General features: G+C 43.0%; 1 protein-coding gene across 1 annotated transcript in view; it reads left to right on the plus strand.

Moving 5' to 3' along the window:
* The window catches only part of LOC126253553 (adenylate cyclase type 2), a 330,392-nt gene that overhangs the window by 113,100 nt on the left and 190,128 nt on the right, over nucleotides 1–27,164 (plus strand). The window contains exon 4 of the mRNA XM_049954961.1: nucleotides 14,228–14,339. Within this exon, the coding sequence (XP_049810918.1) occupies nucleotides 14,228–14,339 (112 nt within the window). The remainder of the gene's footprint in view (nucleotides 1–14,227; nucleotides 14,340–27,164) is intronic.

The following is a 27,164-nucleotide window of genomic DNA, read 5'->3' on the forward strand; positions in this document are numbered from 1 at the left end:
TAACTCTTGTGCAAAAAGGTGTGCAGTATACTGCTGCATCCATTTTCAATAAGCTGCCACTCGAATTCAAAAATCTTAGCAGTAATCCACGCACTTTCAAATCGAAACTGAAGAGTTTCCTCATGGGTCACTCCTTCTATTCTGTCAAGGAGTTCCTTGAAAAATTAAGATGATTCTCATTGTATTGCTGATAGCGTTTGCTTAAACTTATGAACTGATTTTCTTTCAGGTTCATGAACATTTATTTTTATCTGTTATTACTTTTTTATGTTGTAAGTTCATGTACTGACACGTTCCATGACTTTGGAGATTTGCTCCTCAATTTGGTCCTACAGAAGAAATTTTACCAGACAATAGGTAACACACACATTAAAATAGACAATCCATCAAACATAACAGACATGGAACACTTCTGGAGCAACATCTGGTCAAAACCGGTACAACGTAACAGACATGCACGGTGGATACAAGCAGAAACAGACACATACAAGATGATACCACAAATGCCTGAAGTGATAATTTTGCAACATGAAGTCACCCGAGCAATTAATTCTACGCACAATTGTAAAGCCCCTGGAAAAGATAAAATACCAAATTTCTGGCTAAAGAAGTTCACCTCAACACATTCACATCTAACTAAATTATTTAACAGTTACATTGCAGACCCATACACAGTCCCTGATACACGTACAGAAGGAATAACTTATCTGAAACCTAAACATCAAGCAGACACAGCAAACCCAGCTAAATATCGCCCCATAACATGCCTACCAACAATATACAAAATATTAACTTCAGTCATTACACAGAAATAAATGACACATATAACAGAGAACAAAATTATTAATGAAGAACAAAAAGGCTGCAGCAAAGGCACACGAAGATGTAAAGAGCAACTGATAATAGATGCAGAGGTGACATATCAAGCTAAAACTAAACATAGGTCGCTACACTAAGCATACATTCATTACCAAAAAGCTTTTGATTGTGTACCCCACTCATGGGTACTACAAATATTGGGAATATACAAAGTAGATCCTAAATTGATACAGTTCCTAAACATAGTAATGAAAAATGGGAAAATCACACTTAATATCCAAACAAATTCAAATAATATTACATCACAGCCAATACATATTAAGCGTGGAATATACCAAGGAGACTCATTAAGTCCTTTCTGGTTCTGCCTTGCTCTGAACCCAATATCCAACATGCTAAATAATACAAATTATGGATATAAGATTACTGGAACATACCAACACAAAATCACACATTTGCTATACATGGATGATCTAAAACTACTGACGGTAACAAATCAACAACTTAGCCAATTACGAAAGATAATAGAAGTATTCAGCAATGATATAAATATGGCTTTTGGAACAGAAAAATGTAAGAAAAATAGCATAGTCAGGGGAAAACACACTAAACAAGAAGATTACATATTGGATAACCACAGCGACTGCATAGAAGCGATGGAGAAAACAGATGCCTATAAATAATAGGATAGAGACAAAAAATACGAATAAATAATGCAAATATTAAAGAAGAACTAAAAGAAAAATATAGACAAAGACTAACAAAAATACTGAAAACAGAATTGACAGTAAGAAACGAGACAAAAGCTATAAATACTTATGCTATACCAATATTGACCTACTCATTCGGAGTAGTGAAATGGAGTAACACAGACCTAGAAGTACTCAATAGACTTACACGATCACAATGCCACAAATATAGAATACATCACATACATTCAGCAACAGAAAGATTCGAGGAAGGGGATTTATCGACATAAAAAACCTACATTATGGACAGGTAGACAATTTAAGAAAATTCTTTATAGAACGAGCAGAAACTAGCAAAATACACAAAGCAATCACTCATATAAATACATCGGCTACACCACTGCAATTTCATAACCACTTCTACAACCCTTTAGATCACATAACATCAACAGATACAAAGAAAGTAAATTGGATAAAGAAAACACCACATGGCAAACACCCGTATCATCTAACACAGCCACACATCGATCAAGACGGATCCAACACATGGCTAACAAAAGGCAATATATACAGTGAGACGGAAGGATTATGATTGCAATACAGGATCAAACAATAAACACCAGATGTTACAGCAAGCATATTATTAAAGATCCCAATACCACAACAGATAAATGCAGACTTTGCAAACAACAAATAGAAACAGTAGATCACATCACAAGCGGACGTACAATACTAGTAAATACAGAATACACCAGAAGACATGACAATGTAGCAAAAATAATACATCAACAACTTGCCATACAACATAAACTAATAAAACAACACGTTCCCACATACAAGTATGCACCACAAAATGTACTGGAGAATGATGAATACAAATTATACTGGAACAGAACCATTATAACAGATAAAGCAGCACCACATGACAAACCTGACATCATACTCACCAGTAAGAAGAAGAAATTAAGACAACTAATCGAAATATCTATACCCAATACAACAAATATACAGAAGAAAACAGGAGAAAAAATTGAAAAATACATCCAACTGGCTGAGGAAGTCAAGGACATGTGGCATCAGGATAAATTTGACATTATACCAATTATACTATCAACTACAGGAGTCATACCACACAATATCCACCAGTACATCAACGCAATACAGCTACATCCAAACGTATATATACAACTACAGAAATCCGTAATTATTGATACATGTTCAATTACCCGAAAGTTCCTAAATGCAATTTAACATATACCGTACAGTTAAAAGGGAAAAGGAAGTCACGCTTGATCAAGGTCCGCGTCACTTTCCATTTTTAACCAGACATAACGTCTGAGAAAGGAATGAAGATAATAATAATAAATGAGTGTGATAGTTCGTGTGAAAGTGGCACGAGTACGTCTGAAAAATGAATCTAGCTTTCACATCACAACAGATGCTGTCACTGCACCGGTCGACAACCAGTGAAGTCTCTCCAAGTGGTTGAAATATAGCGTAGTTTGCCACGTCATTATTGCACATCGCCTTCTTCGTCACTCTCGAATCTAAGCGTGAAGGATAATGTGCTGGAAGCAATGTGAGCCTTACCACGTGTGTGACGATACTTTGAGCCCTGAGCATCGACCAGCCGATGTGACTATGTTACTTGCTCCCCGTCTTCCTACCAGCAACACATCATGCGGTGAGGTTTCGGCTTTTGCTCGAGCAGCTACAATTCCTACTCAGGTACCTCGCTAAAGCCCATTAGCTGCTGTTCCACGGGCTTTGCGCGGAATCTCGATTTCAGAGTTCCCGCAAATGAAGATATAGGCCTATGTACTTACACTAACAAAACCAGTAGGCATGTTCTAGTGAACAGCACCAGGTATTAACTAAAGCTCACGGTTTTTCATTTCTAAGCTTGCCGACACATACGTACATAGAAAATAAATGAGGTGTACGATGGATGACAATTAATATTTCTACTGTCGCTTCAAACCAAACTTGTCAAAACGCATATGCTAACATTTCTGGTGAAGAACTTACTCTTGCTTGTAACGAGTACTATCGACAAGGAGAGGACACCAAGAGTGTTACTGACTTTTTGAAATCAACCATGTGGAGATATAGGTTATGGTCCAAGGAATCACATGCAGAAGCCATTCGTCCTGGTTGATCCTCGATTGTGTGTAATCCACAAAAAGTATTTCAGAGTTTCCTATGATTCACAACAGCCTTAAAAGTAGCATTAGTTATAAAACGGTGCCATAGTCTAGTTGATAGATTAATTGGCTTGTATACTGAAAGTTGTGGAATCAAATCCGGCCTGGAATAATCTCATTTTGGTACATCGTTATCGAAATATATACTGGTTTAAATACATTTTTTTCCATTTCTAATCTTTGCCGCAATGTTTTAATCATATTTTTAAATCTTTTGTTTGCTCTCTTTTCTTCTTCTCATTCTTGTTTATCATTTGAAATGTTTGCTCGTGTGATTATTTATTATTTTCAATAACTGACTTCGGTTTAATTTCTTCCTTTCCAGCATGTTATATGTGCGTCCATATTACTGCAATAATTATTTTGCTTGAATTTTTTATTTTTGAAGTTTTTCTTTTGTTTAAATCATCTGCGGTATTTTGTCCGTGGTTCGGGAATCTGTGTTTTTAATGTTTATAAGACGATTGCCATGCAAAAAAGTGTACATCTTGTGACGAAAAATACACTTTTGACGCCATTGCACCGCCAGTATAAATAGATTATGTTATCTTTTGGTTTCTAACCGACCGTAGGTATTTTGAAATGTTCAAATATTGCGATACGTAACTATATATAACTCAGAACACATGGACAAATACACTCCTGGAAATTGAAATAAGAACACCGTGAATTCATTGTCCCAGGAAGGGGAAACTTTATTGACACGTTCCTGGGGTCAGATACATCACATGATCACACTGACAGAACCACAGGCACATAGACACAGGCAACAGAGCATGCACAATGTCGGCACTAGTACAGTGTATATCCACCTTTCGCAGCAATGCAGGCTGCTATTCTCCCATGGAGACGATCGTAGAGATGCTGGATGTAGTCCTGTGGAACGGCTTGCCATGCCATTTCCACCTGGCGCCTCAGTTGGACCAGCGTTCGTGCTGGACGTGCAGACCGCGTGAGACGACGCTTCATCCAGTCCCAAACATGCTCAATGGGGGACAGATCCGGAGATCTTGCTGGCCAGGGTAGTTGACTTACACCTTCTAGAGCCCGTTGGGTGGCACGGGATACATGCGGACGTGCATTGTCCTGTTGGAACAGCAAGTTCCCTTGCCGGTCTAGGAATGGTAGAACGATGGGTTCGATGACGGTTTGGATGTACCGTGCACTATTCAGTGTCCCCTCGACGATCACCAGTGGTGTACGGCCAGTGTAGGAGATCGCTCCCCACACCATGATGCCGGGTGTTGGCCCTGTGTGCCTCGGTCGTATGCAGTCCTGATTGTGGCGCTCACCTGCACGGCGCCAAACACGCATACGACCATAATTGGCACCAAGGCAGAAGCGACTCTCATCGCTGAAGACGACACGTCTCCATTCGTCCCTCCGTTCACGACTGTCGCGACACCACTGGAGGCGGGCTGCACGATGTTGGGGCGTGAGCGGAAGACGGCCTAACGGTGTGCGGGACCGTAGCCCAGCTTCATGGAGACGGTTGCGAATGGTCCTCGCCGATACCCCAGGAGCAACAGTGTCCCTAATTTGCTGGGAAGTGGCGGTGCGGTCCCCTACGGCACTGCGTAGGATCCTACGGTCTTGGCGTGCATCCGTGCGTCGCTGCGGTCCGGTCCCATGTCGACGGGCACGTGCACCTTCCGCCGACCACTGGCGACAACATCGATGTACTGTGGAGACCTCACACCCCACGTGTTGAGCAATTCGGCGGTACGTCCACCCGGCCTCCCGCATGCCCACTATACGCCCTCGCTCAAAGTCCGTCAACTGCACATACGGTTCACGTCCACGCTGTCGCGGCATGCTACCAGTGTTAAAGACTGCGATGGAGCTCCGTATGCCACGGCAAACCGGCTGACACTGACGGCGGCGGTGCACAAATGCTGCGCAGCTAGCGCCATTCGACGGCCAACACCGCGGTTCCTGGTGTGTCCGCTGTGCCGTGCGTGTGATGATTGCTTGCACAGCCCTCTCGTAGTGTCCGGAGCAAGTATGGTGGGTCTGACACACCGGTGTCAATGTGTCCTTTTTTCCATTTCCAGGAGTGTATTTAAAAAAAGAATAAATGGTAATAAAAATTGAAGCAAATAAAAAGATGATAGGACAATTAAAATGAGAACGAAAAATTATGTCAATTAATTGAACACAAATAATGATCACATTCATTTCTACAAAGATATAAAAAATTGATTTTAAGCGATGGAAATGGAGCCCACAGCCGTCAGCATAAAAGTCAACAATTCCAAAAAATTTCGGGCGTGCAGCCGCATAAATTTCACTACATCATCTGATATTGCGGCTGTATACCGTCCAGCCATCTCCAGAGTGAGCCGGCTGACTGACGCTCCAGCAATTGCACCGTCGTTCCAAACCCGCAGGCCGCGTCACTGTATCTGTGGCCACATGTGCAGTGGAGCGGTCCGCGGGTTTAGAACGACGGAGCAACTGCTGGAGCGTCAGTCACCCGGCTCACACTGGAGATGGCTGGACGTGAAACTGATCCTGCAGCACGCCAGATATTTTATGGAAGAATCATTGTGCCGCGAAAATATGAATACGCACTAAAAACAAATAGTTTACCTGCTAGACTATGACACCGTTTAAATTTATATTTTTTTAGACTCTTGTGGAACATAAGAAATTCTGAAATTCTTTTTTGTTGATACTTGCAAAGCGCACCAGGGTGTGTGGCTGCAGGACTGTAAATAATTTGGTGCACATGAACATCTCTCCGTTCACTGCGTGCAAACATTACTCTGTGATACGCATCTCAGATTATGAAGAAAGTAGGAGAGTATGAAATGGAAAGAATGAAACGCTGCATTCGATATACGTAGGCACAAAGTCAATCACAAGAAATCGCGGATTGGAAAAGGCGAGGGTTTTTCCCGTTTTCGAGAACGGGAAAAACGAGTACTGAAATCTTCCTGTGCGAGCTTTGATTTCTCTTATATTGCCATGATAATCATTTCTCGCTAAGTAGATGGGAGCCAACAGAATATTTTCGCATTCGGAGAAGAAAGTTGGTGACTGAAATTTCACGAGAAGATTCTGCCGCAACGAAAAACGCCTTTGTTTTAATGACTGTCACCCGAGCTCATGCATCATGACCGTTGCACTCACTCTCCTGTAGTGCGATAATACAAAACGAGCTGCACTTCCATGAATTTTTTCAATGTTTTCCGTCAGTCCCATCTGATCCCCCACCGCTCAGCAATATTCCAGAAGAGGGCAGACAAGCATGATGTACGCAGTCTCTTTAGTTGATCTGTTGCATTTTCTAAGTGTTCTACCGTAAATCGCAGTCTTTGGTTTGCTTTACGCACAACATTATATATGTGGGCGTACCATTTGAAGTCATTCTTAATTGCAATCGTAAGTATTTAGTAGAATTTACATCCTATAGATTTGTTTGATGTTTTCTGTAATCGAAATTTAGCGGATTTCATTTAGTACTCATGTGGATAACTTCACTTTTCATCATTTAGAGTCAATTGCCACTTTGTGCACCATATACCTATCTGGTCTAAATCATTTTGCAGTAGGTTTTCATCGTCTGATGACTTTACAGGATGGTAAATGACAGCATCATCTGCAAGCAATCTGTTCAGATTGTCTCCTAAATCGTTTATATAGATCAGGAACAGCAGAGGGCCTATATCGCTTCATTGGGTAACGCCAGATATTACTTCTGTTACTACGAGCTGCGGCCTTGCGTGCCTATGTGACGATATTCCATGGGTACGCAATTTGATTAGATGACGCTTGTGAGGAACGGTGTATAAAGCGTTCTAACGATTTTTCCTGAAACCCTGCTGATTATTAGTCAATAAATCGTTTTCTTCGACATAATTATCATCGAACCGAGAATATGTTCCAAAACCCTACTGCAAATCGACGTTAGTAACACGGGTCTGTAACTCGGCGGATTACTTTTGTTTCCTTTCTTGAGTATTGGTGTAACTTGTGCAACTTTCTACTCTTTAGGTGCAGGTCTTTGGGTGAGCGAGCGGTTGTATATCACTACTAGATACGGAGCTATTGTATCAGCATACTCTGAGAGGAACCTGACTGGTATGCAATCTGGACCAGAAACCTTGCCCTTATTATGTGATTTAAGCTGCTTCACTACACTTCTACTACTACGACCGCATAAAACTAGTTATCAGAAAAGCAGATGCCATGCTGAAATTCTTTGAAAAATCTGAAGGAAATGTAATTCACACACAGACAAAAATAAAATTTAATTTCTAAAATTAAAACTAGAAGAGATTTTCTGTTGAAACTGAGAGAGCGTACGTTCCAGTAAGAATCAGGCAATGTATAAATTCCTCCCACACTCACTACTATAAATGACAATGCCGGGAATAGCAAGCAAATTACATCTTTCGTAGGGCTACAGTTATGCTGACTACACACCTCACACGAATGGAAGAGGAAATAGTGATAGTGACGATGGAAGTGCCTGGACTGGTATAGATGTTTCTAAAGTTTTGTTGGTATGTTCTTGGATAGAAGTATTGTGTTTTTGCATTTAAGGTGATGAGTGGGTGGTCATTGCCTTTTTACTTAAATTAGTCCTAGCTTTAATAAATCATTCAGCTTCGTGTAAAAATTTTTTCTTTGCCCTTATTCGTTTTCAGAGAGTTAATCACATGGGTACTTAGAGAGAAACATTATTTTACGTTGTAACTGTGGCAATGAAACTAAAATCATTTTCACATTCTGAATATGTTAGGGAAAAATAGATGTCTATCACTTGTCGAGTTTTCCGAAACATATTAACCGATATGCTATAACGTCAATGGAACAAGCAGCAAATGACTGAAATTAGACGAAACAGTTCTTGGTCGAAGCGATTCAGTGGAAATTTCCTAATAATTACTGTTCAGTTGCAAACTGCTTCACAATTCATAATATGGCTGTTAGCGAATTGCTCTTAATTATACTGTTTGCGTAAATAACTGCACTATTATCGCACAAAAAGGTTGAGTTTTGAGAAATGGTATCAGCGTCGTTAATTTTGGCTGTTGCGTGTGTAATAAGTATTGAATTACGTTGTCGCATTTCTGATTAGCTCTGGAAATTAGCTCTGTTGTCCGTTACATCACTGGCCTCGTATACTGCAGGTCATTCTTGAACGCAGGTCAGTCAATAGTGGGCAGCATTTAGCCGAGTACTTGTTCATTAGGTACAGAACTTGTGCAAATTAATCACTATGTACCTTTATTTTTTTAGTTGCAAAACGTTATATATGCCTTAGACTATGTACTGGGTAGTTTTCCATGTATTGATATAATACGAGGGTTGTCCAGAAAGTAAGTTCCGATCTGTCGCTAAATGGGAACCACAGTGAAACTCAGAAACATTTTATCTGAAAGAATCAGCTACAGTTTCCAGATACTTCTCTACATAGTCGCTGCTCCGACTTAGTCATTTGTAGGAGCGTTATACCAAATTTCCAACACCATCGTCATAGAAGGCAGCCGCCTGTGCTTTCCGATAATTCTCTACGCTAGTCTATAGCACGTAGACTGCGCCCAAGTGTTGTCTTATTATCCAGCGTTTCATGTGAACAGAGATGATACTCAGAACGAGCCAATTAGGGCTGTGTTGTAGGTGATCGAACACTTCCCATCGAAAAGGCTGCAGGAGCGTCTTCACTTCCCCTGAGAATGCTGCTGAGAATTTCCATGAATAAGGAAGTGCGTGGCAGTTGTGTTAGGTGGGCTGCATTCATTAAGGCGAAGCCTCTCAGCGGGCCCTCCTAATTGGCGGGAGACATCGTTCTAGGCACCTTTACTCCCTCACAGTGGGTTCAGAACTGAAAAGAACGTCTTGATGCGATCGACGGTCATACTAGAGACTCTGCCCGACACATCTGTGCAAAACTTAATCGGTTTTTCACTGTGGTGTCCATTTCGCGACCGATCGGAACTTACTTTCTGGATAACCCTCGTATTTACAAGTGATGGAAACTCTTACGTTAGCAAATGTGATGCACGTGTGAGTCATAAACTTGAATATGGTGGAGTCTGATGAATTAGGTGGACGGAACATGATGGGCAAGTACACTGACGGAAATAAAATCGCTGCACCAAGAAGGAGTCGTGCGACATAGACGAAAATTGGTTGGTGCGTTTATACACCTGAAAGCTGATGTCCATTGAAATGTCGCGCCAGTCGCATACGAGTGGTGCTAGTAGCTCCAACATGAGGATGCAAATCATCGTTTCTGTAAATACACCCTTTAACGGTTGTAAGCGTCAGTTACCTTTGAGACTGGACGTGGTGGGTTGATGTTAGTCAAGTATGCCTTTAAGACGACAAAGACGCCATTATCAAAACCTCACTGAATGAGTAAGAGATTGTGTAGTAGAGATGTGAGAAGCTGGATGTTCCTTCTGAGATCTTGCAGAAAGACATGGGAGGAATGTAATCACTGTACATGACTGCTGGCAGCGGTGGTGACGAGAAGGTACGGTCGCAAGAAGAGCAGGCTCCGGACGGCCACGTGGCACCACCAAGAGGGAAGACCAACGTGTTCGGCGTATGGCTCTGGCGCATCGTGCTGCATCTGCAGCAGCAACCCGAGCAGCAGGTGGCACAAAAGTGACACAACGAACTGTTGCAAAGCGGTTACCTCAAGGACATCTCCGAGTCAGATGCCCTGTATCGTGCGTCCCAATGAATCCAAACCACCACCGTCTTCAACTTCTGTGGCATCAAATGAGAGCTCATTAGAGGGCAAGGTGCAGGTCTGTTGTGTTTTATGATGAAAGCTGTTTCTGCTTCTGAGCCAGTGTTGTCGCGTGCTGGTTAAAAGAAGGTCAGCTGAGGTCCTGCAACCAGTCGATCTGCGAGCCAAACACACTGGACGTACACCTGACCTAGTGGTCTGGGGTGCGATTTCGTATGACAGCAGGAGCACTCTCACGATCATCCCACGCTCCCTGACTTCAAATTTGTATGTCAGTTTGGTGATTCGAACTGTTGTGCTGCCATTCATAAATAGCATTCCAAGGGATGTTCTTCAACAGGATACCGCTCGGCCACACACCATTGTTGCAACCCAGCACGCTCTCCAGAGTGCCGATACGTTACCTTGGACTGCTCGATCAAGATCTGTCTCCAGTCGAACACATACGAGATACCATTGGACGTCAGCCCCAGCGACATCCACAAACAGCGTTAACCGTTCCTGTATTGACCGACCAAGTGCACCAGACATGAAACTCCATCCCACAAACTAACATCCGGTGCCTGTACAACACAATGCACGCACTTTTGCATGCTTGCATTCAACATTCTGATGATTACACCGGTTATTAATGTACCAGAATTTCATGTTTGCAAATGCTTATCTCGTGCTTACATTACTCTACATTAATTATGTTTTGGTGTAGCTTTCCTTCGTCAATTTACATGAGCGGCGTGAATTACCATACGCTTGATCATACAATATATGCGGCAGTGCGCCGCTTTACCTCGTGGGATGTCTCCCGCAGTCGCAGACGATACGTCAGGGGAGAGTTTTATACACTCATGCTCATAAATTAAGGATAACTGCAGAATGTAGTGCCACACAACGTGGCACTACACAAAACTGACACTAATAGCATAGTCACATGCGGAACACACACGGCACAGATCTGTAAGTCCACGGTATAAGTTTAAAAAACAGTCCCGAAACACATGTGCTACAAAACGCCCCTGTTTCCTGCGCATGTACCCCGACGTCAATATGGGATATGATCACCATGCACGCGTACACAGGCCGCACAACGGGTTGCCATACTCTGGATCAGGTGGTCGAGCAGCTGCTGGGGTATAGCCTCCAATTCTTGCGCCAGTGCCTGCCTGAGATCCTGAAGTGTCGTAGAGGTTTAAAGACGTGTAGCGATACGTCGAACAAGAGCATCCCAGACGTGGTCGATGGGGTTTATGTCTGGAGAACAGGCAAGCCACTCCATCCGGCTGATATCTTCTGTTTCAACGTACTCTTCCACGATGGCAGCTCGGTGGCGCCGTCCGTTATCGTCGATCAGGAGGACGGTCGGACGCACTGCACCCCTGAAAAGGCTGACGTCCTCGTGCAAAATGACGTCCCGATACACCTGGCCTGTTACAGTTCCTCTGCCAAAGACATGCAGGGGTGTACGTGCACCAATCATAATCCTACCCCACACCATCAAACCACGACCTCCATACAGGTCCCTTTCAAGGACATTAAGGGGTTGGTATCTGGTTCCTGGTTCACTCCAGATGAAAATCCGGCGAGAATCACTATTCAGACTATACCTGGACTCGTCCGTGAGCGTAACCTGGGGCCATGTACTGTGTTCTTGCCACCAGGCTCTACGGGCTCTTCTGTGACCAGGGGACAGTGAAATGCACCTTGCAAGTCTCCGGGCGAATAAATGATGTCTGTTCAGTCGTCTGTAGACCGTGTGTCTGGACACAACTGTTCCTGTGGCTGCGGTAAGGTTCCGAGCAAGGCTACCTGCAGTACTCCGTGGCCGTCTGCGGGCACAGATGGTGAGATATCGGTCTTCTTGTGCTGTTGTACACTGTGGACGTCCCGTACTGTAGCGCCTGGACACGTTTCCTGTCTGCTGGAATCGTTGCCATAATCTTGAGATCACACTTTGTGGCACACGGAGAGCCCGTGCTACGACCTGCTGTGTTTGACCAGCCTCCACTTGCCCTAGTATTCTACCCCTCATAACGTCATCAATATGTGTTCTTTGAGCCATTTTCAACACACAGTCGCCATTAGCACATCTGAAAGCGTCTGCACACTTACTCGCTGCACCGTACTCTGACATGCACCAACACAGCTCTGCGTATGTGGACTGCTGCCAGCGCCACCGTGCGACGACCGCAGGTCAAATGCTCCGCATGGTCATACCCCGAGGTGATTTAAACCTGCAGACCGCCCACCAGCGATTTTTTACCATGTATCAGTATTATCCTTAATTTATGAGCATGAGTGTACATCGACCACGTATCGTATGCTTGTTTGATTCATCTACATCTACATCTACATTTATACTCCGCAAGCCACCCAAAGGTGTGTGGCGGAGGGCACTTTACGTGCCACTGTCATTACCTCCCTTTCCTGTTCCAGTCGCGTATGGTTCGCGGGAAGAACGACTGTCTGAAAGCCTCCGTGCGCGCTCTAATCTCTCTAATTTTACATTCGTGATCTCCTCGGAAGGTATAAGTAGGGGGAAGCAATATATCCGATACCTCATCCAGAAACGCACCCTCTCGAAACCTGGCGAGCAAGCTACACCGCGATGCAGAGCGCCTCTCTTGCAGAGTCTGCCACTTGAGTTTGTTAAACATCTCCGTAACGCTATCACGGTTACCAAATTACCCTGTGACGAAACGCGCCGTTCTTCTTTGGATCTTCTCTATCTCCTCCGTCAACCCGATCTGGTACGGATCTCACACTGATGAGCAATACTCAAGTATAGGTCGAACGAGTGTTTTGTAAGCCACCTCCTTTGTTGATGGACTACATTTTCTACGCACTCTCCCAATGAATCTCAACCTGGTACCCGCCTTACCAACAATTAATTTTATATGATCATTCCACTTCAAATCGTTCCGCACGCATACTCCCAGATATTTTACAGAAGTAACTGCTACCAGTGTTTGTTCCGCTATCATATAATCATAAAATAAAGGATCCTTCTTTCTATGTATTCGCAATACATTACATTTGTCTATGTTAAGGGTCAGTTGCCACTCCCTGCACCAAGTGCCTATCCGCTGCAGATCTTCCTGCATTTCGCTACAATTTTCTAATGCTGCAACTTCTCTGTATACTACAGCATCATCCGCGAAAAGCCGCATGGGACTTCCGACACTATGTACTAGGTCATTTATATATATTGTGAAAAGCAATGGTCCCATAACACTCCCCTGTGGCACGCCAGAGGTTACTTTAACGTCTGTAGACGTGTCTCCATGGAGAAAAATATGCTGTGTTGTGTTTGCTAGAAACTCTTCAATCCAGCCACACAGCTGGTCTGATATTCCGTAGGCTCTTACTTTGTTTATCAGGCGACAGTGCGGAACTGTATTGAACGCCTTCCGGAAGTCAAGAAAAATAGCATCTACCTGGGAGCCTGTATCTAATATTTTCTGGGTCTCATGAACAAATAAAGCGAGTTGGGTCTCACACGATCGCTGTTTCCGGAATCCATGTTGATTCCTACGTAGTAGATTCTGGGTTTCCAAAAACGACATGATACTCGAGCAAAACACATGTTCTAAATATCTACAACAGATCGACGTCAGAGATATAGGTCTATAGTTCTGCGCAAATGCTCGACGACCCTTCTTGAAGACTGGGACTACCTGTGCTCTTTTCCAATCATTTGGAACCTTCCGTTCCTCTAGAGACTTGCGGTACACGGCTGTTAGAAGGGGGGTTTCAATGTAACCTCTCACACAATTCATTGCAATAATGCGCCCTTACTGTTGTTTCAGCATCCTGTACGCAGACATCGTCAACTTCACTCCGCTGTCTGAACAACTGAGCGCTTCGGACCTCGTCAAGACTCTCAACGAGCTGTTCGGACGGTTCGACCAAATAGCGCAGGTGAGTGGCCACTCAAAGCATGTCTCCAACAAGACACAGTTAAGAACAATAAGAGTTCAAAATATGACGGTTCTTGATTTTTTGCGATGTTGGAGAATAGAAAGAAGTGGAAAACTTTGGAGCAACTTTAATTTTTTGTTACCCGTGAAGAACTAATTAGCCTGTTCGAAATTTCACCAGTGTTTCAGTTTGTACAGATGAACTTGACTCGCGCATTAAGTAATTCCGGAAGAGTCCGCAGCTCGTGGTCGTGCGGTAGCGTTCTCGTTTCCCACGCCCGGGTTCGATTCCCGGCGGGGTCAGGGATTTTCTCTGCCTCGTGATGACTGGGTGTTGTGTGACGTCCTTAGGTTAGTTAGGTTTACGTAGTTCTAAGTTCTAGGGGACTGATGACCATAGATGTTAAGTCCCATAGTGCTCAGAGCCATTTGAACCATTTTTTAATTCCGGAAGAAGGAGCAAGCGGAGACGACGTGTTTATCAAACATTTGTAGTCCACTGAGGACGATAACGAGTGAACATTTGCAGTTGTGACGACGATGTCAAATAAAATCATCACCAAAGTTACACTTAGTGCTTTTGTTTCCATTCCGGATGTGCATCCAGTTGTTCCTTTCCAGCTAGCTGAATGAATGCTATAGCAAGTTCAATTTTTTTTCACTCGCACGATAGGTGATCAGTGGTATCTGGGAGCTTGCGTCCGGAGCGACGCCAAGTGGAACAATGAAATAAAACTTTGAGGGAAGTCAGCGGTCAGACTATGATTCATTGAGAGAATTTTCATCAAGTATAACCTACCGCATAGAAGTGGTGGCTTTCGGGACCACTTCTTGAGTAGTGGTTGTCTGTCTCTGATATTTACTAAGCAGTGTCAACAGATGAGATAGAGAAGATCAATCTCAGAGCAGCCCTTTTTCGTGAAGGGTTCGTCCCGTCAGTGTTAGAGCGTCACACAGATGCTCATTAAACTGCAGTAATAGAGACTCCGAAGTTTGGCTGCTATCGTGGTGCGATTTCTTGTTTAAATTGCGATAAACACATCCAAGGTGTTACTCGTACTTCCCTCCACATACACTTCGCGGATTAACAGCAACGATAAAATCATATTAATTCGAGCTTAATACTGAGTCCTTTTCGCACAGTACAGATACACTCTTCCTACGACGTCGTGCGGGAATCAATTGAGGCTGCGACCAATGAGATTATTGGACAGGTTTCGCTATGTATGTAGTGCGCGGCGTATGAGAATCTGGGTTAGAATGGAAGTGCGCTCGGATATCCGAAGTGGTTAAGGCGACCACTCGCGAAAAGGGGGAAGTCCCGTTTCGGTATAAATTTTCACTTGTCGCCATTGGATTTTTTTTTCGGTGCCTGATTGCAGTTGATGTCGGAATTACTCTAATTCTTCATGCAGATAAATTTTTAGATTTATCATGAAGACTGTAGTGAGGAGAACGGCCTTGAAGGAACTAATGTGTTTCATTAACTTCTCAGCGATGTCTGTTGTCTTTTACGTGGGTATAGTAGAATGAGTAACTTGCCAATCAGTAGGAGCATGACCACTAGAAGAAAGAGATTCCACGATTCTGTTTTGTTATACCATGCACACTGACAAAAAGTTACCGTAACAAATTCAAATTTCAGTAACTTTTCCGCCCCTCTGTACACTCACCTTGCAGGAATAAGATTGGTGCCTGAGGTTCCCATCTTCTGGTTTCCATGTTCTTCGTTTCACTGGCAAAACTGAATTAGTGAAGACAACTGTACAACGGTTCATTCTTATTTTCAAGTAAACTGAACTCTTGGATTAATACATCACAGCCGCGCTGAGTAGCCGCGTGACTAGAGGCGCTATGTCACAGATTGCGCGGCCTCTCCTGCCGGAGGTTCGAGTCCTCTCTCGGGCATGGTTGTGTGAGTTGTTCTTAACGTAAGTTAATTTACGTTAGTTTCAGTAGTGTGTAAGTCTAGGGACTGACGACCTCAGCAGTCTGGTCCCTTAGGAATTCACACACATTTGAACATCTGAACATCACATACTTGTTTTGAAATTTTCAGAAAACACTGTTTTCTGTTTTCGGCATTTGCAGTCTTCACCAAGAATGTGACACATCGCTTTTATGCGTTTACTCGAATCATGAAGTGCAGCATGTTTAGATGTTTCGTTTCGTCTAGTCTGATGAATAGCTGTAACATTTTCATAACTTTATGCGAATTTAGACTTTCTCGGCGCATCTCGATGATGAAATCTTCTCGGGTTATCAGCCGAATCAAGGCGCTGTTATGCGGTAACGATTCAACACGTTTTCTACTTGTCATCTTCAGGCGAGGTGTCGGGTTCGTGTCCTGTCAGGTTCTTTATAGCCGATGGATCGTAGGTTCCTCTGCCTCGTTTGCGTCGGTAACGCCAATCGCACGCCTCCGGAAGGGATGTCGCTGCGTCGGGGGGGGGGGGGGGGGGGGGCGAAGAGAGGGGGGGAACGTGGCCGGTGGTCGTGGGGGCTCCCTGCGTGCTCGAGGGTGCGGGCGTCGCGTCCTGGTGAGGCCTGTCCATTCAGTCCGCTGCCTTCGCTTGTTTCGCATTGGAGCGTTCTTGTAGGATTTTTGTTATCGCTGCATCCCATGCGGTGCTAAGTTGCTAACCGCTATCTCGGTTGACAAGGTTATCATAGACCTTCATCTCCACAGCCTCTTTAAAGATCGAATCCCAGAACCCCTTCGCCGTGCGCAGTAGCTTCGTTTGTTCGAAGCCAAACATATGGTTTTCCTTGAGACTGTGTTCCGCCACCGCAGATTTGTCCGTTTGGTCAAGGTGACCGCTCCTTACGTGGTCTGGGCAGCGCTGCGGTATACACCGTTGCATCTGGCCGATGTACTGTTTGCACACTCGCATCTGATGCTGTAGACTCCAGGCGTCTGTATTTCATCTACATCTACATCTACATGGTTACTCTACAATTCGCACGTAAGTGCCTGACAGAGGGTTTATCGGACCATTTTCATACTACATCTCTACCATTCCACTCTCGAATGGCGCTTGGGAAAAAGTAACACCTAAATGTTTCCATTCGAGCTCTGATTTCTCTTATTTTATTATGATGATCATTTCTCCCTACGTAGGCGGGTGCCAACAAAATATTTTCGCATTCGGAAGAGAAAGTTGGCGATTGAAATTTCGTAGATAGATCTCGCTGCAAAGACAGCCTTTGTTTCAGTGAGTGCCACACCACCTCGCGTGTCATATCAGTGACACTCTAACCCCTATTGCACAATAACGAGCTGCCCTTATTTGCACTGTTTCGATGCCCTCCGTCAGTCCTACCTGCTAAGGATCCCCCCCCCCTTTTTTTTTTCAGTCTACTGACTGGTTTGATGCGGCCCGCCACGAATTCCTTTCCTGTGCTAACCTCTTCATCTCAGAATAGCACTTGCAACCTACGTCCTCAACTATTTGCTTGACGTATTCCAATCTCTGTCTTCCTCTACAGTTTTTGCCCTCTACAGCTCCCTCTAGTACCATGGAAGTCATTCCCTCATGTCTTAGCAGATGTCCTATCATCCTGTCCCTTCTCCTTATCAGCGTTTTCCACATATTCCTTTCCTCTCCGATTCTGCCTAGAACCTCCTCATTCCTTACCTTATCAGCCCACCTAATTTTCAACATTCGTCTATAGCACCACATCTCAAATGCTTCGATTCTCTTCTGTTCCGGTTTTCCCACAGTCCATGTTTCACTACCATACACTGCTGTACTCCAGACGTACATCCTCAGAAATTTCTTCCTCAAATTAAGGCCGGTATTTGATATTAGTAGACTTCTCTTGGCCACAAATGCCTTTTTTGCCATAGCGAGTCTGCTTTTGATGTCCTCCTTGCTCCGTCCGTCATTGGTTATTTTACTGCCTAAGTAGCAGAATTCCTTAACTTCATTGACTTCGTGACCATCAATCCTGATGTTAAGTTTCTCGCTGTTCTCATTTCTACTACTTCTCATTACCTTCGTCTTTCTCCGATTTACTCTCAAACCATACTGTGTACTCATTAGACTGTTCATTCCGTTCAGCAGATCATTTAATTCTTCTTCACTTTCACTCAGGATAGCAATGTCATCAGCGAATCGTATCATTGATATCCTTTCACCTTGTATTTTAATTCCACTCCTGAACCTTTCTTTTATTTCCATCATTGCTTCCTCGATGTACAGATTGAAGAGTAGGGGCGAAAGGCTACAGCCTTGTCTTACACCCTTCTTAATACGGGCACTTCGTTCTTGATCGTCCACTCTTATTATTCCCTCTTGGTTGTTGTACATATTGTATATGACCCGTCTCTCAATATAGCTTACCCCTACTTTTTTCAGAATCTCGAACAGCTTGCTCCATTTTATATTGTCGAACGCTTTTTCCAGGTCGAAAAATCCTATGAAAGTGTCTTGATGTTTCTTTAGCCTTGCTTCCATTATTAGCCGTAACGTCAGAATTGCCTCTCTCGTCCCTTTACTTTTCCTAAAGCCAAACTGATCGTCACCTAGCGCATTCTCAATTTTCTTTTCCATTCTTCTGTATATTATTCTTGTAAGCAGCTTTGATGCATGAGCTGTTAAGCTGATTGTGCGATAATTCTCGCACTTAGCTCTTGCCGTCTTCGGAATTGTGTGGATGATGCTTTTCCGAAAGTCAGATGGTATGTCGGTATGTCGCCAGAATCATATATTCTACACACCAACGTGAATAGTCGTTTTGTTGGCACTTCCCCCAATGATTTTAGAAATTCTGATGGAATGTTATCTATCCCTTCTGCCCCATACCGCGCAGCAATATTCCAGCAGAGGAAGGACAAATGTAATGTAGGCTGTCTCTTTAATGGGTTTATCGCATCTTCTAAGTGTTCTGCCAACAAAGTGCAGTCCTTGTTTCGCCTTGCCCAGAATATTATCTATTTGGTCTTTCCAATTTAAGTTGCTCGTAATTGTAATTCCTAGATATTTATTCGAATTAACAGCCTTTAGATTTGTACGATTTATCGTATACCCAAAATTTATCCGATTTCTTTTAGTACCCATGTGGAAGACCTCGCACTTTCCTTTGTTTAGTGCCAATTACCACTTCTCACACCATGCATAAATTCTCTCTAGATCATTTTGTAATTGGATTTGATCGTCTGAGGATTTTACTAGACGGTAAGGCCGGCCGGGGTCTAGGCGCTACAGTCTGGAACCGCGCGACCACTACGGTCGCAGGTTCGAATCCTGCCTCGGGCATGGATGTTTGCGATGTCCTTAGGTTAGTTAGGTTTAAATAGTTCTAAGTTCTAGGGAACTGATGACCTCAGATGTTAAGTCCCATAGTGCTCAGAGCCATTTGAACCATTTGAACTAGACGGTAAATTACAGCGTCATCTGCAAACAACCTAAGGGGGCTGCTCACATTATCACCTAGATCATGTATGTAAATCAGGAACAGCAGAGGGCCTTCTTGCTCGGTTGGAAAGCGCGTCTTATCTTCGTCTCAGAAAAGCCGTTCTGGCGAAAGGTTTAAGTGCAGCAGTTCGGCAGTTTATACTGCGCTGAGCCCAGCATATTAGTGATTTTGGCCGATGAGCGGCAGATGGTTTTAATGTTGCTTTGTTTAACATATTGGTGATCTTTGCCATGGGTAGCCAGCATACGAAAGGAACGTCAAGCGCTTAGTGTCCTTTTCATGTACGTGTTCACTCCTCTTCTTGCTCGGTTTGGAAAGCGCGTCTTATCTTCGTCTCAGAAAAGCTGTTCTCGCGAAAGGTTTTCTCAAGTGTTGCAGTTCGGCAGGTAGACTCTCCTTGTCGCATATGTCTCGTGCTCTGCGCCTTAAGGTGGTGGACACGGATTTGCGCTGTGCTACATGGTGGCAGCTACTAGCGTTGAGGTAGTGTCTTCTTCTTATAAACAGAATAACCTAACGTGCTGTCAGTCTTCTTCTCTATCATGATGTCAAGAAAAGGCAGGCATCCGTTTTCTTCCACCTCCATGGTGAATTTTAAACTGTTTGGAGATGGTGAAGGAATTCTTGTAGATTTTCTTTGCCATGTGGCTAAATCACGAACATGTCGTCCACGTAGTGGTAAAATACCTTCGGTTTCAGGTGCACCGTTTCGAGAGCCATTTTTTCGAAGTGTTCCATGTATATGTTTGCGATACATGGCACCAAGGGGAACCCATATCGGTTAATTCCATCTCGAAATGTAAACTGCCTGTCTGCATTCCAGTGCAATAGAGTTCATTGAACAACAATGACGTTTGCTATCAGTAAAAATATAAGCCGCAGCTAAGCATAGGTGTGTAACCAATTTTGAAAACCGAAGATGACCAACATTTAAAACAATAAACTCTCTTAAGGTTGAAAAATTACTCTAATTTAAAATGTACTGCATAAAGACTATGATGTTTTGACCATTCCCCTGTACCCTTCAATTGCTCGTGCAACTATTGTTTTCGCAATGTGTACGACAGTAGAGAAAGCTGTTGTGTGTTCATTTACGGTGGATGTTGCCAAACTGTTAGAGCAGTAGTGCAGTTGTACACCGAAAGTTATCGTGAAAGTGCTAACTTTCGCTTTCTTTTGCAAACATTATATAAAAATGCAAGAAACTGGTAGTGTGAAGAATAAAATAAACCAAGCAAAAGCAGCAACTGATGCGAGAAATATAGCAAACGTTTTAACAACAGAAACACGAAATAAACATGTCAGTTAGAGGCAGGCTGGACCTGCGGGTGTTCCGCGAATACCGCATATCCAACGCATTTCATCTTTTCCATAACTCGTTCCTACAACACTTTCATGGCAACAGCTTTCAAAACCGGTTACAGTTCTGTGAATGATGTCTACGAAAACTGCAAAGTAATGTGTCGCTCGTATGTAAGGTTTTGCTAACAGATGAAGCATCGTTTACAAATCATGAAAAAAATGGCTCTGAGCACTATGGGATTTAACATCTGAGGTCACCAGTCCGCTAGAACTTAGAACTACTTAAACCTAACTAACCTAAGCACATCACACACATCCATGCCCGAGGCAGGATTCGAACCTGCGACAGTAGCAATCGCGCGATTCCGGACTGAAGCGCCAGAACCGCTCGGCCACAGCGGCCGGCTACCAATCATGAGCAAATCAGTTTCCGCAGTATGCACTGCCCGTCGGTGTAAACCTTCTCTGGTTGATAAAGTCTGTCACTGTGTGGTGTGCGCTTTTCAAGAATCACATCATTGGTCCCTGAATATTGAAAACTATCTTCCGTTCCTAACCTATTTGCTGTCGCATTTTTTGTAGGAGACCGCACTAGCCATAAGACAGTTCATGTGATGTTAACATGACGTATGCCTCACCCCTTCATTATAGATCATCGTTGCAGAACATGTGGGAATCGTGGGACTGGTCGTTCAGTATTCAAAATAACCTACCTGGTCGCCGGACATACCGGTCTTTGAGCGGTGTATTTAAAACGTGAGGGCTACAAGCAAACACCGACGAATCCGAAGGTAATGAAATGGCTTATATGCCGTGTCTGTACTGGGATAAGTCCAGGGAAATTTCAACACATTCAGTTCTCAATCCAGCATCGCTATATAGCAAGTGTCTTGAGTGGTTTGAGGCTCTGTTATCCTGTTATTATTTGATGAAGTACCGCACGTATAATGTTGTTAAAGTGTGCTTCGAAGGGTCTTTCCAATGTCACAGGAAAGAAAGTATATAGTTTCGTTGAAGAAACCAAAAACCGTAACACAAATCCCCATCTGTTGTTGTTGTGGTCCTCAGTCCAGAGACTGGTTTGATGTAGCTCTCGAAGCTACTCTATGCTGTGAAAGCCTCTTCACCTCCGAGTAACTGCTGCAATCTACATCTTTCTGAACATGCTTAGTGTATTCATCTCTTGGTCTCCCTCTAAGATTTTTACCTCACACGCTTCCCTCCAGTACTAAATTGCTGATCCCTAGACGCCTCAGAATGTGTCCTACAAACCGATCCCTTCTTCTAGTCAAGTTGTACCACAAATTTCTCTTCTCCCCAATTCTCTTCAGTACCTCCTCATTAGTTACGTGATCTACCCATCCAGTTTTCAGCATTCTCCTGTAGCACCACATTTCAAAAGCTTCTATTCTCTGCTTGTCTAAACTCTTTGTCGTCCATGTTTCACTTCCATACATGGCTACACTCCATACAAATGCTTTCAAAAAACGCCTAAATACACTTTAATCTGTACTCGCTGTTAACAAATATCTCTTCTTCAGCAACGCTTTTCTTGCCATTGACAGTCAACATTTTATAGCATCCATACTTCGACTTTCATCAGTTATTTTGCTTCCCAACAAGCAAAACTCTTCTACTTTAAGTGTCTCATTTCCTAATCTAATTTCCTCGGCAACACATGATTTAATTCGATTACATTCCATTATCTCGTTTTGATTTTGTTGATGTTCATCTTATATCCTCTATTAAAGATACTGTCCGTTCCGTTCAACTACTCTTCCAAGTCCTTTGCCGTGTCTGACAGAATTACAATGTCATCGGCAAATCTCAAAGTTTTAATTTCTCCTCCCTGGACTTAAATTACTACTCCAAATTTTTCTTTTGTTTCATTTACTGCATGCTCAATACACAGATTGAATAATGTCGGGGATAGGCCACAACCCTGTCGCACTGCCACTGCTCCCCTTTCGTGCTCTTCCGCTCTTATAACTGCCATCTGATTCTGTAAAAATTGTAAATAGCCGTTCCCTACTTGTATTTTACCCCTACCTTTAGAGAATTGTCAAAAGCTTTCCCTAAGTCTACAAATTCTATAAACGTAGGTTCGCCTTTCCTTAACATATCTTCGGTGAGAAATCGTAGGGTCAGTATTGTTTCGTGTGTTCCTACATTTCTCCTAAATCCAAACTGATCTTCCCCGAGGTCGGCTTCTACCATTTTTTCATTCTTCCGTAAAGTATTCTTATAAGACTGATAGTTCGGTAATTTTCACAACCTTCAGTACCTGCTTTCTTTGGAACTGGAATTACTACACTCTTCTTGATGTCTGAGGGTATTTCGAGTGTCTCTCTTGCTCACCACATTAAAGAGTTTTGTCATGGCTGGCTCTTCCAAGGCTATTAGGAGCTCTAACGGAATGTTACCTACTCCCCGAGCCTTGTTTTGACTTAAGTCTTTCATTGCTTTGTCAAATTCTTCACATGGTAACATATCTCCTTCTTATCTTTATCTTCGTCCTCTTTTGTTTCCTTAATATTGCCCTCAAGTACATCTCTCTTCATTAGACCCTGTATATATACCTTCCACCTTTCTGCTTTTCCTTCTTTTTTATCTCAGTTCTTGATATTCATACGGGTGGTTCTCTTTTCTCCGAAGGTCTCTGTAACTTTCCTGTAGGCAGCAACAATCCTACCCCTAGGGATATGTGCCCCTACATCCTTACATTTGTCCTCTGGCCGTTCCTGCTAACACGTTTTGCATTTTCTGTGGATCTAATTTTTTAGACCTGTATTGTCTTTCGCTTGCTTCATTTATTTCATTTTTATATTTCCTTCTTTCATTGATTAAATTTAATATCTCTTGTGTTACCGAAAGATTTGTACTAGTCCTCTTCTTTTTACCTGCTTGATTCTCTGCTGCCTTCGTTATTTTATCTTTCAAAGCTACCCATTCTTCTTCTGTTGTATTCCTTTCCCCAGTTCTTGTCAATCGTTCCCCAGTTCTTCAGTTTTAATCTGCAGTTCATAACCAATTAATTGGGGTCAGAGTCGAAATCTACCTCTGGAAGTGTCTTACAATTTAAAACCCGGTTCCGAAATCTTTCTCTTAGCATTACATATTCAATCGTATGGTGTCTCCAAGTCTCTTACACATATACAACATTCTTTCATGATTCTTAAACGAAATGTTAGTTATGATTAAATAATACTGTGTGCAAAATTCTACCAGGCGGCTTCCTCTTTCATTCCTCTCCCTCCCTCCCCCCCCCCCCCCCCAGTCATTATTCACCTACTTTTCCTACTACCGAATTCCAGTCCCCTATGACTATTAAATTTTCGTCTCCCTTTACTATTTGAATAATTTCTCTTATCTGATCATTCATTTCCTCAGTCTCCTCCACATGTGCGGAGCTAGTTGGTACATAATCTTGTACTACTGCGGTGGGTGTGGGCTTCGAGTCCATCTTGGCTACAATAATGCGTTCACTATGCTGTTCAAAATAGCTTATCCGCGATCCTATTTTCTTACTCATTATTAAACCTACTCCTGCATTACCCCTATTTAATTGCCCGTATCTCGTGGTCGTGCGGTAGCATTCTCGCTTCCCACGCCCGGGTTCCCGGGTTCGATTCCCGGCGGGGTCAGGGATTTTCTCTGCCTCTTGATGGCTGGGTGTTGTGTGATGTCCTTAGGTTAGTTAGGTTTAAGTAGTTCTAAGTTCTAGGGGACTCATGACCGTAGATGTTAAGTCCCATAGTGCTCAGAGCCATTTGAACCCTATTTAATTTTGTATTTATACCGCTGTATTTACAAGACCAGCTATCCTGTTTGTCCTGCCATATAACTTCAGTAATTCCCACTATATCTAACTTTAAGCCGGCCGGAGTGGCCGAGCGGTTCTAGGCGCTTCAGTTTGGAACCGCGTGACCGCTACGGTCGCAGGTTCGAATCCTGCCTCGGGCATGGATGTGTGTAATGTCCGTAGGTTAGTTAGGTTTAAGTAGTTTTAAGTTCTAGGTGACTGATGACCTCAGTATTAAGTCCCATAGTGCTCACAGCCATTTGAACCATTGTAGATAAAACACCATTCTTTCGTGTGTGAATTCTTATTAGATTCAATAAGGAACTGTTAAGGAAAAAATGCGGTGGATTACTTACTGGGCAACCCTGGTATATCACTGAGGCACGCAAGCCTCCCCGCCAACGGCAAGGTCCACGACTCATGGGGGGAGTCCCGATCTGTACAAGTTGAAAATTACTTGCGTACGTCAGAAAATTCGCCAGGTTATCCACTAAAAAATTAGCGAAGAACCACACCTCGATTTATTTACTCATTCTGGTTACATTTTGGCTGGCTGTTTTTGCTGCCTCGCCCTGCATACGGGGTGAGCAGGATCAGCTACCCTGTATAACACCGACTTTCTCGTGGACGTGCGACCGTGTCTAACGGTTACTGCTAGTGTAGCTGCTCTTCCAAACAGCATCCTATACGAGCAACCAGTTGCGTCTTTACCTTTGGTTACCCATATTTTAGGTACTTGGGCTCACGTCTGCTTTCACGTCCCGCAACTGTTTCGCTGGAAATAATAACCTGTAGATGTGATCCTGCAGTCAAATAGTCTGTGCATTGGCTAGAATTTCGAGTTATAAAGAAACACAAAGTAAAAGTTAAATGAATAATTTAATAACGAAAGGTCTATTCTGACTCCTGTAATTGATATAAACGACAGAGAATTATGTTGAATAATGTTTATTCATGAAATGACATCTCAAACGGGAAATGGTACTACATATTCATGTAAAATGCAGACAGGTAATACCCTTATCAAATGCAATAACAGCGTTTCGAGAATGATACCAAAATTCCCAAACTAAATAGTCATCAAAGACATGCGAAAACTAAATCCATTTAGTAATCACAGTACACAAAATATTCACCAGCTCTAAACAGTTCACAATTCAACATGATGAGTTACAGATTAATACACGCGATACAAAGAAACCTGTATCAAAGTGTGTCTATCCTCAGTGCTGCAATAGAAACGGAAAAAGAGCCCTGCACTGAAGCACATTCAGACATCTCGAAATATAAAGTCCATTCAGAAGATAATATATGGTAGCGGTCGTCCACCGCCCAGAATCTGTCACCAACTCCATCAAAACCGACACATAGCACAGGTAGGTCTGCCTTCTTCCAGAACGAACATCCAAGTGTCCAGAATAGCTCCCTTCAGTTCTTTACTCGACTCCATTTGTTCCGCTAAGGTCTGCTTTTCCAGTGACTGAAGTCCGTCCCCACCAAAAATTCAAAGTTCTTAAGCTTACAGACAAGATTTGACTCGACCTGACCACTTCCCGGACTAACTCATATATTACAACAATATCAGTACATCTACTATCCCCCAGGTGGCATATGCCGTCATCGGATCAAAATCTGCGTCGTCTTTCCAGGTGTAGTAATTTTTTCCCGGCAGTGTATACTGAATAAACTGAAAATTTTTGTGAATGGAATGATATACTCTCATAAATTTCGAAAGGAGAGTCCTCTAATTGCTGTGAATGATGGCGTCATAACGTTTTATTAAATAATGTGAGAAAGTTGCTAGAACTGAGACGCAAAGAAGCTGGAATTAGCAACTGCAGTGTAAACACAGCCAATGGAGCTCTCATGATATATATATATATATATATATATATATATATATATATATATATATATATATATATATGAAGTATGATGTCCGATGACACCATGATAAAACGTGTATCTTCTTTGTCCTACTTTCTAAGATAAACATAGCGGCTCATCTATACATTTTGTGACTGTATGCTAGTTTGTAGTAAATAAGAAGAGTCTTGCAAATTTTTCAAAAGATGTTCAGTCCTTATGCTTAGACTGTTTTGTGCAAAGATCCAAATTCTCGTAACGTAATGCTATGTTAACGACGGAACTGGTCATGAAAACACCGCTTGGAGGTGTTTACAACGCGTTAGCGAATTCTAGTCGGTTTGTCTCTCACTTGTAGCACTTCTCTCAAATATAATTGCGAAAGGTTTCAATGCCCGTGTTAAGAAATGCTATGTCACTGTTCTTGTCTATTCA

The sequence above is a fragment of the Schistocerca nitens genome, chromosome 4 (genome assembly GCF_023898315.1).
Source record: "Schistocerca nitens isolate TAMUIC-IGC-003100 chromosome 4, iqSchNite1.1, whole genome shotgun sequence".
Taxonomy (NCBI): Eukaryota; Metazoa; Arthropoda; class Insecta; order Orthoptera; family Acrididae; genus Schistocerca; species Schistocerca nitens.